Source organism: Ammodytes marinus, assembly GCF_949987685.1.
Source record: "Ammodytes marinus genome assembly, chromosome: 12".
NCBI lineage: Eukaryota > Metazoa > Chordata > Actinopteri > Uranoscopiformes > Ammodytidae > Ammodytes > Ammodytes marinus.
Window position 1 is genome coordinate 13,674,899 of NC_137216.1, and position 10,619 is coordinate 13,685,517.

General features: G+C 40.2%; 1 protein-coding gene across 3 annotated transcripts in view; it reads right to left on the minus strand.

Moving 5' to 3' along the window:
* Window positions 1-6,165: 6,165 nt before the first annotated feature.
* The window catches only part of edar (ectodysplasin A receptor), a 34,964-nt gene continuing 30,510 nt past the window's right edge, over window positions 6,166-10,619 (minus strand). For 2 of the 3 annotated variants that reach the window (XM_080038381.1, XM_080038382.1), the window contains exons 10-12: window positions 10,399-10,619; window positions 10,213-10,276; window positions 6,166-9,069 (exon numbers count right to left, since the gene is read on the minus strand). The exon at window positions 10,399-10,619 is cut by the window's right edge and continues 92 nt beyond it. In XM_080038381.1, coding sequence (XP_079894507.1) covers window positions 8,684-9,069; window positions 10,213-10,276; window positions 10,399-10,619 — 671 coding nt within the window. In that variant the 3' untranslated portion in view covers window positions 6,166-8,683. The remainder of the gene's footprint in view (window positions 9,070-10,212; window positions 10,277-10,398) is intronic. The other variant, XR_013845139.1, reaches the window with a different exon arrangement.

A 10,619-nucleotide genomic window follows, 5' to 3' on the forward strand; every position in this document is an offset into this window, starting at 1 on the left:
AGATTGGATATGCATATGAAATGCTGAAATCCACATGGTTTGTATAAACATGTCTTATTTGTTTGTTCCAGAGCATGGGTGGGTTGATGGGAGTAATGCTCTCAGCATGGGACACACTGGTGGCTTTGCTTGATGGAGGAGATTGGACTGACTGGAACAATTTCAACATTTAAAAACGTACTCATTCAAAAAACAAGTTGGAAGTGCTTGGCTGGTTTTAATTAGAAAGGAAGTCCAATCGCAGTTTTTTTTTTTTTTTTTTTTTGCCAACAGTATCTGATTTCCTAAATTGACTGTAAACTTGTTCGTTATTATTAGGAGAGATGGTGACTTTAAAGAGCTGGATATTTTGTCCTTATATTGAATATTTATTATAGAATTTAGAGACAGTATATTTCTTCAATGGTTCATGAAGCCTTATAATTGAAATTGATGAATCTTTTACGTGATTCGAACACATTTACTGACGACAAAATAAGCCTCATTAGACGTCACGCATCATGTCAGTTTCAAGAGGGCTCTGATAAGCTACCACATTTAAACAAGTAATGGGTAGTGTGAAAAAAAAGCTCAAGAAAGCATTAAAGAATAAAGTAGTTTAAAATGAAATGTTCTGCCAAGGCAAATGCACCTGTTTCAGATATATAGTTGAAGTCGTTTCTTGAGTGATCGCAGACACGTGGAAACTGTCTGCGTCTGCACCAAGCATGATTGCAGTTATAGTAGTTCCATTGTTGGGAAAGGAGACGTGGTAGTATCGGAGTGAAATATAAAAAATAATATGAGCTACAATGGAAAATGTGTCTTCGAAAACAGATGAATTTACAGCATCATTCATCCTTGAACAAAAAAAAGAAGCTTAACCACTAGTTATATTCGCTGCATTTACATTTGAGTATTTTTTATTTTTTATATACTTTCTTTCCACTCTGCTGGAAGCTTTTGGATCATACTGCTTTTGGCTGGCTGTGATAGAGGTTTAAGAGTGAGCTGCATGCTTAAAGTTTAGCCCATATAACAAAGTGGAATGTTATTACCCCAAATGACTTCGGTTTCCAACCACTTCTGTTATTACATTGCAGGCACCAGAGCACATGCAATATACCAATGTTAATGTGCTCATAATGTCTTTTAATTGTCCTTTCGTAAAAAAAATTATTGCGATGCGGTAAATAAATAGTATCATTTTAATCTCCACTGGGGGTGAAATTAAGTTACCGGGGCAAATGTAAAAGAGACCCGAACCGGGAAGTCCCTCTGTCTTTACTGAGCAAATCGCCCTGATAAAGTCTTACGCTTGCTTTAAATGATTTTCCTGCCTACAGTTTTACAACTTCACTAGCTGTCAACAGCCATAATCAGAGTAGATTATGCATTAAAAAAAAGAGGAGGTCCTATTTTGCTGGCTGTATGCCTGCTATGGAGGACCAGAGTATTAGCATTGCCTTTTCTCATTGGGGCTGTTGTGAATTTTTGTTGCATCTGGATGATATCAAATGGATACTTTCAGGCTTTACGATCAACAGTGGAAAAGCAGTACATGGTGGACACATAATCTCACTCATCCAGTGACCACCATTTTTCAGTTCATCATTTTGAAATTTCAGCTTTTTGCCTTACTCTCTGGCTCAGGAAATGTCGACAGAAACCGTTCCTGTAACTGCGTGCATTTTTGATATAACGGGCAAAAGTTGCTCATGAAGTGAGCTTAGCTCAATCACTGGGAATCAAGGGGAGAACCAGTCTTTGAGCTAAGCTAACCTGGATGAGCTAATATGCGTTAACATTAGACAATTCAGCTCTAAACAATTTACGTCTAACTTTCATGCAGGTAATGTTTAAGTGCCTTTATATTAACCATCACCCCAGTCTCTCCCTAAACTTGACAATAGTTCCTCATACACAGTACACACTACTATTGTAGAAAGTGAGAATTTTAAAACTGAAATCAGGATGGGGAAACTGAAGCAGTATATTTTGACACAAATACGACTGGACCACACGGAGTATTGAGCATAATACTTAATACATCATAATCAACATTTAAGTGACGTTAATTGTACCCTTAAGGATTCTACACGCTTCCTTTTTAAGCCTGAAGGTCTGATACTCTTGATTGTATCGCCTTCTTGCCTACGCTACCCAAGCTGTCCACGGCTGATTTATTTACATCATAACTTCAGTTAGATCTGGCCTCCTCTGCAGTTGGGCATCGCTGGTTGCTGGTCCTTGTACCTCCTAAAGCGCTTAATTATGTCAATCTGCACAGCATCACCCACACCACTTTACACACTGATCTTGATTTATGCTTGGGTTCTGTTTTTTTTTCAGCGGACCAAAAGTTTGGAAAATTACCCTAAAGAGTCGCCCGGCTCTGGTCTGGCTGGTAAACCTCATTAAAAAGTTATTTGGTAGGTTGGAGGAGCCTGGCAAGGGGGAAACATTAGTGGTTCCACTTCAGCACAACCATAAAGTCAAGTCAATCAGCGATTCGACATGGCAGACCACCAAATGTATATTATTTTCACCAGCCGCAATATGCATAAAATGTTGCTTTGAGTAATGCAATAAGCACATGGAAGGCCTGGTAATATACCTGACTGTGTAAATGAGGACTGTGTGAAGGACTCGTGAGTGGAAGCAGCTGTCCAGTGGTTATTTATGGTAGGCACACTGCTTTCCAAAATTCCAGTTTGTTTTAACTTCTTTTTTTATTCTGCTTTTCTAACATTAACATAAACCAAGACCTCCATCTGATAACCATTGTGTCTGTTCAAATGAAGTGCTGATCCTGTTTTAGCATTTGCATACACGTTGCTCATTCATTTGTGCCTGCAGCATTAATTCCAAACGTGTTGTGTCCCTGTGTCTCCAAATCCCTGTTCTGTTTCCCTTCTTTCCTTAATGTTTCCAACATGGCCTGAAGTGGTGTCTGTAGTGAATAGTTGAATTCTAACTACATATTTTACCATTAAGTATTTTTTTTATTATTCTCAATTTCCCCCCTATACTCCAAATGATATAGCTTGGTTCCATACCATACAACTAGCTGTAGTTTGGTTTGGCTGTGTGAGACTATGGTAATAGCAAATCTAACAGAATTGTCCCAGATTTGCATTATATGTGTGAACCCTTGGCACACCAGAAGCCCAAACCTATTCCCACTGCTATTTGATTATTACCCCTCAAGTTATTCTGTAAAAGGAACTGTTCAGCAAGTTGGGATATGTAGGCTACTGTACATCCCTTCCCATTCACTTGATCTTAGATTAGAAGATTGATACCACTCCTGTCTGTGCCTTACAGCAATTGTGGCTAAATTAGCTTAGTTTACCATTTAAAATGAAAGCAGTGGGGATAAAATAAAAAAAGCGCCTAACAGTATTTCTACATTGTCTTTATTAAAACAATTTAGCTATTTTCTTGAATTTATACACAAACAAAAAACATCAATTGACAATTTTTTTTAAATGTGGAGCCCCTGGAGCTACTTGTAACTTGCCGGCTAGCTCTTTCCCCTCACTTTCAGCCTTTATGCTAATCATAGCACAAGACTCAAGAGTGGTATCAATCTTTTTGTATCCAAAAACATTACAATTGAATAAAAAAATTGCTGCTTCAGGGAGAACAGAGCAGAATCAGCATGTAAGTCGATAGAAACTCCTTCAACAACTCCTGCAGCAGCATAATTCACTTCTTTGCGGCTCATGGTATTCCCCAGTGGTACATTAACACTTTTATTTCCAGCCTATTTGGGAGAAAAACCTCCTGATCCACCAATGGTTTTTTCCCCTTATCATTTTTGAAAAGTTGGTGCAAAGTCAACCTTTTTATCTTCATATTTTGAAATAACTGGTTGAAAAAGAAAGCTGCGTTGCCAGATTCTGTTTTTCAAGTATGACAGTGCTTCAGTGGATATTCAGGGGTTGAATTGTGAAGCAGTATCCTGCTCTCCAGACAGATCTGATCCAGACAAGTTCTAGAAAATACACCTGACTGGTGACAACACTTGTACTGCTGTTTGATGTGTGTGCAGGTGACTGACAGGGATGAGTGTGTGCATGCAGTTGTTGTGTGGTGGGGGGTGTAGGAAGGTGTTACTGACTGGCAGAGGTTTAATTACTTTCATGGCTGTGGCACTCCTTGCCCTGAATTTGCTCTCTATGGCTTTATCCTCCTCATTATAAGTTGAGCCAAGTGCTTAAGATGTAAAAACAGACACAAAGACACATGCGCCTCTACCCCTGTGTGTACCCACTTAGTGTGTGTGTGTATCTATGTGTGTGTGTGCGTTATCTAAACTTAAAGGCTCTTCAAAAGGGGAAAAAGTTTTTGAAACGAGATGAGAGAAAAGACCTCAATGCTGCCCGAATGCCCCAGAGCAGCAACACTGGCATCTCCACTGCCAGCCAGACCTTCTATGAACCTGACTTAAGATCTCCAGCCAGCACACACACACACACACACACACATAATCATAATCGTTTGGCTAAGGATTTGGGAGTCTTAGCATAAATGCACACCCTCCAACGGTGAATGATGACAGAGGGGTGTCGCACACAACAACAAAAAAAAATATATATATATATATATGTGTGTGTATGTATGTGTATATATATATATATATATAGGATATATATATATATATATTTGTGAAAAACACTGTTTTGTGTTGGAGCAGGTTAGGTTGAATCATTTACTAATTATCTGAAATTTTAAATGACAGAAATTGGGTTTCAAGAAACAGTAGCAGTACTGTTTGGTAACGGTAAGTGTTACAATTTATGCCAAGAAAAGAATGCTTTAGAATAAGGAGAGATAAATCTTCTTTAATTTGAAAGAAAGGGTTTGGCATCCCAAACTCTTTCTCAACTTGCAGTAGCAAGCCAGTGGGAGAGATAAATGCTTTTGAGGGCAAGAGCTAATGCCCAAATGAAGGTTTAGTCAACTAATCTTGTCCTAAAGTCTTTTTCCATTTAAATCATGAGCTGTCTCGTTAATACATCACATTTAATGAGCTATAATTAACTGTGGTAGTTCTGAATGAACATTGTAATTAGCGTTTTTTTCTTCCATTCAGTGTCTCCAAGCCATTAACAGTCCAAGACGGTGAGTGCTGTAATGGCTGGGATGGACCACCAAATGGGATCATTTACTATAGGCCTATAGTCTAGTAATGGCATTCATCTCTGTGTAAGGATCATTCCATTTGTATGCATGTTTGATCAATTGCTGGTTGATGTACTGTACGTCTGTAAAACATGTACATTTGGTCATGCTTTTACCCTGAAATGAAGTCTGTCTTCTGTTTTCATATATTGGCAAAACTAAGTTACATATTTAGCCATGCTGTGTGTGCTGCGTGGTTCTATGAACGGTAATCGGTATCGGTCTGTCGCTCCAACAATTTCGTCCAGACTAAAATATCTTAACAGCTGTCAGACAGATAGCAGTGCACTAATACATCTGAGGCTTCAACTGAAAAGTATCGAGTAGCTATCAGCACTTACTGGTTTAGTTCACCACAGACTGTCACTTTATGGATGAGCTGCACTTGTATTAAAGGTGCACTTTGTAACGTTGTGCATGTCAGAGTCACAGAAGTAAACATTGTGTAAGGTGTATACTCATAATTGAATGGATCCCTGGAACACTGTTTACAGTGAGAAAGCAACTAGACAAGTTACTGTTTCACTGTTGTTGTTTACAGCAGCAGGGCCCACAGTTTTGTTTCCAAACATATTATAGTCGTACGTTTGTTCCTCAAAATAATGATGTTTTGAGGTATTATGATCTAATTATTCAATACTTAGAATTACATACAGAGAAAACATGTGTTGTAAATGAACTGCAAGCTCTGCAAATGCAAACAAATCCCCCTCCATATAAACTGCATAGTGCACCTTTAACTTCACCTAAAGATTAGCATTGTCAATGTTAGAAGGTTATCAAGCCAACAATAGCCTCATAACACCCAAGTCCAGCCTCAACAAGCCGTGGGCATTACTCATATCAGCCTGTAGAAATAGAGATGTTATACTCTCAGCAAGTGAAAGCATCATGAAATTAAAATACCAAGCCATTTTTTTTTGCCATACATCTTTATTAATGTATACATTATGTACAATAATAAGTTATATATACAGTTATACTTTGGTTCTGTGGTGAGTTTGTATGTGTGTTTCTATATGTTCTACTGTACTGTGTGTGCTACTGAGGTAAGTAATTCATGTCTATGGCTCCTGTATATCATCATCTGCATAGAATATTGCAGACAAGATTTTGCTGGTCCATTTCATTTTCAATTCAAATAAAACAATTAAGATTATTTACACATTTTCAACAGCATAAAACACTTAAACATAACTAGTTGAACTTGTATTGAATTCATCTGGATTTGATAAAAGATAAGTATTGAAATGTGAGCTTTGATAGGAGATATTTAAGGAGAGAAACAGTTAAACATATAACTGATCAACATGCACATTCATTATTTAATTTAAAGTACTGGAGTCCTGCCCCAGAGTTTGAAATGTAAAATGTGAACCGAAAAAGCCTTTAGAGAACTTGACAGAGGGTGATGTGTGTGCAGAGCTGTCAAGATAATGCATCAGATATCATATTCCCCCCAAAAAATAGATCCAAGTCAGTCTCTGCATTGATTGTTTGCACCCTTGACCATATTATCAGTTGAAATCACCATTATAGGAGTTTATTATGGGTACTGACATGATGACACTCCTCACAAACTATAACTTGCTTCTTTACCGGAGCCACCCTTACATATACACACTTAACATGCTTCAGCTGCTTGTCCGAGGAGTAAAAACCCACCAAACTGCACATTGTTCTCATTTGCCCGTATTGCTCCCATAGGAGTGGAGAGGGGAGCTTAAAATCCTGTCTTGAGCATGACTGAGCCGACCACAAAAGCCGAGTAAGGTCAGACGTTATAGGAAGACCTTAGCTGCTTTCACCACCACCGGCTGCATTCTTGCACCGTACACAGTGCGTCAACCACCGCGGGCAGTTAGTCATGCCTCGGCCGTGGCATCTCTCTCTCTCTCTCTCTCTCTCTCTGTTTTTAATGCAGGTTTTTTACAGCTTTTCCACTGGGCTTTCACTGGTTAAGTGGCCCTAAATGCTTAATTGGGTGCTGGAAATCACAGGCACTTTGCACCCGCTCTGTAAACCCACAACACTTCAGCCTATTAGGGGCCATGGGGAGCCACACGCCAAATAATTAGGGCTGGCGGCAGCACTAGACCGCAGCATTGGGGTAAAAGGGGGATATACACTCGGGGGAGAGAGGAAGAGTTACGAGGCGGGTCAGGGACTTGGTCACTGTTGAGGAAGTCGTGGCAGTAAAAAGAGTGTTTGGTTCCGTGTGTGTTAAAAGTTGGGGAAAGTGGCTTAACATGCAAATGTAGGCAAGCAGAAGACGAGCAGCATTCGTGCATTGTATGATTAAAACTGAACACACACCACCTGAAATGGTTCCATGTTTTGTTTTGTATGTTCTAATGGTTGGTTGAAGTCAGCTGTTATCTGTTTGTGAGTAGTGTTTAAACACACATGGTTAATCAATAAATAGAGTTAAGTTGGTGTTTTAAAGTAAACAACATTGCAGATACAACCCACATTGACATTTAAAAAAAGCAGTTTTTGATCATTTAGCTAAAGAAAAAATACCATGTCACAATGTCTTTAGGTAAAACAAATGAAAATACTGTTCTGTAATGTAGACAACAGTTATTGTGTCTATGCTGGTGACATCGCGACTCTGGGTTTCGGCCTTATCCTCAAATGCCCAAAGTTATTTCACAAGCAAGCTGATCTGACTGATGTTTCAGCATATCCATCTGGAGTCATTCTGATTGCATCGTAAGCAGAGGAGCTCGTATCGGCTGTCCTTCCTGTATGGTGACAGTGGAGCCCAAGGCGCAGTCATGAATGTTAACTGATGCTGCGGTCGGTCAGACTAGGTCGCTTCATGCAAACAAACATCTAGTTCCAAGTGCTCTTGTCCTGGTCAGGAGGTTCAGTGAGGGGATAAGGCATCCTCAATTCTCCCACTTATAAAGCACTGTTATATGGTGTACCGACAAGAAAGGCACTTCTTTTGCACTGCTTTAGCTTTGGTCAGAGTTTTTTTAAAAACTGCATACAAAATTCAGTATTTAAGTGTTTAAAAAAAAGGGTAGTGTGTTGCGTCCAGCGCACACTTAATTAAGCTATTTTTGAATTGAGATAGAACAAATGGAACAAAATAGAAACTGTTTTGAATTATTGATATGAAACTACAGTATTTGAAAATATCTGAACAAGCAATCTAGAGAAAAAATGTAATCTGTGGTCTTTGGTCTTTCATTTTTCTCCAGCTCAAACTCCTGTAGTATTGTAGCACTTTAGAAAGACAAAGATAAGACCATACAAAGCTATTCCAGATTACTAGCTTCTTGACAGGCCTTAAAACCCATGATCGGAAAAAGGGATTGTGCATGGGGGAAGTCCACTGACATTCTTCATGTGATGGGGCTAAGCCAAGGTGTGGCCTACACTGTATATGCGCTGTCCTCCTTTTGTCAGCACGCAGCATCTGTCCTTATACATACATGTATACTGTAAAAAGGCATCTTTCAAAAGGGAGTCTTTTAAAGTCTCTGCTCTACCACTTTCTAATTCAGACACTGGCGCATCGATGGGAGGGGGACGGACAGGGGGACGGACAGACCAGCTGGCTGTGAAAGCTGCTGATGCCCTGTCTGCCCGCCGCCGCTGCTGTCTCACTGCTAACCAACACGTCTGAGCAGAGAGACTCCACTGCGTCCAGCCTCTCTATCTGGACCAGGCGCGTCAGCAGGTCAGGGATGCTGTAGCCCGCCGTGCTCACTCTCTCAAACAGCTGCAGGCCGTCACTCATGCCCCCGATCTCGTCCCGTTTCAGCCCGAAGCTCTCGGCCAGGTGCCGCCACGTCTTCACCACGGCCGCCTCGCTGCTGTATGACGAGCTCAGCATGCGACTGGCCTTCTCCAGACAGTCGAAGGGAAGCTCTGTGGGGCTCAGGCCTGGAGAAAAAAGGGGGGTACAAGGGAATGGGGGTTTAGTAACCTGGGAAAACCTATAGGCTGTGCTCCAATACGACATACTTTCTGCTATTTAGTACGGTAGGAAAAAAAAGATTTAGAATGTCAAAATTATTGTCGGTCAGATTTAATATGCTTGAGAGTACCCCGATGTCTACTACATCCGGCCAAGATTGTCTAAGTGTTGAAATCAGCATGCTATTTTGGTGATTCTGACCCACAATCCAGTGCGCACTGGAAGTGAGGTCACATCAACAGATCCTCCGTGTGAAAACAACCGGTGATGCAACTGATATGAAAGCAAGAGGCAAGATCAAGGCGCAATGTTATGATGAAATAAATAAGTGAACGTATTTCCCAATTGTATGCCTACTACATGCTAACTAGATTTGCTTTATTGTCAGATGTAGTATGTAGAATAAAAAATAAAAGAGTATGCGATTTCGAACGCAGGGCTAGACTACCTAAACTGCTAAGCTGGTAAAAGATGTTACACATTATAGCTGCCAAACATACACGTGAACAATGTAAGTAAGCTGACGTTAGCATATAGATCAGAGCACTTTGTAAATCCGCTGCCTTTAGACTCTGATATTTGTATGTCCTTTTGCTTACCCTCATATGAGGACGATTTTTCTTTAATTTAAGGATTTTTAACTAAAATATAGATTAAGTAGTTGGTTGCATAATTGTAAACGCATCCAGTTGTGGTATTTCTGCTTATATTTTGTCTTTGGTTCGATCAACTTTGCTACCGCTATACTCAAATTTACCTACACTGATGTTTGATTTTATCTTAAAAGATGCCTCTTTAGGCATTAGAGGGAAGTTACTGCATTAACCATGTAAAGGACTGGAAGATGTTTTATTTACTAGTGGAAAAATGTGCTTGCGGAGTGAGATCATGACTTCTATCCGATGCAGTTTTACTTCTTAAAGCGACCGTCCTGAAAAATGAGAGAAAAATGCTATTTCTCACTATCACCACGGTTCATTCAAGAGTTTAGCTTCACCAGAAAGAAGTAATAAATGCCCCTCCACAGTAATTGGCAGAAATCAAGTCTTGATTACAAGGCTTTAGTAGGATGGATATTTTCCTATGTGTGTCAGAGGAAGGCGGCTTACCCTCTGTCACATTGCAGGCTCTGGTGTACAGATCCAGGATCTTTTTCCTTCGACTCTGTAGCATCTGTGTGAAATATGAAACAAAAGCACTATGAGATTTCCAGATGAAAACTGAAGTGGAGATCTGTTCATAATCATGTTTTTTTTTGCTGTACTCCAGTAATGTCTTTTAACTATCTTCCCTACCCCTGGGGTTTTATTGTTGTTGTTGTTGATTGCGTTCACACTGCTGATGTGGTTTGTGCTGGCCATGTGGTTGGGACTGGGCATGTTGTTTGCCTGGCCCGTTGTGACTGTTTGGTTGCCGTTACAGGCTCTCTCGCGGTCCAGGAGGCCCAGAGAGAGCAGGCAGAGGTCAGGCTTGTTCCCCAGGTTGAGGAGGCACGCGGTGGGGTTATTGTTGCTCT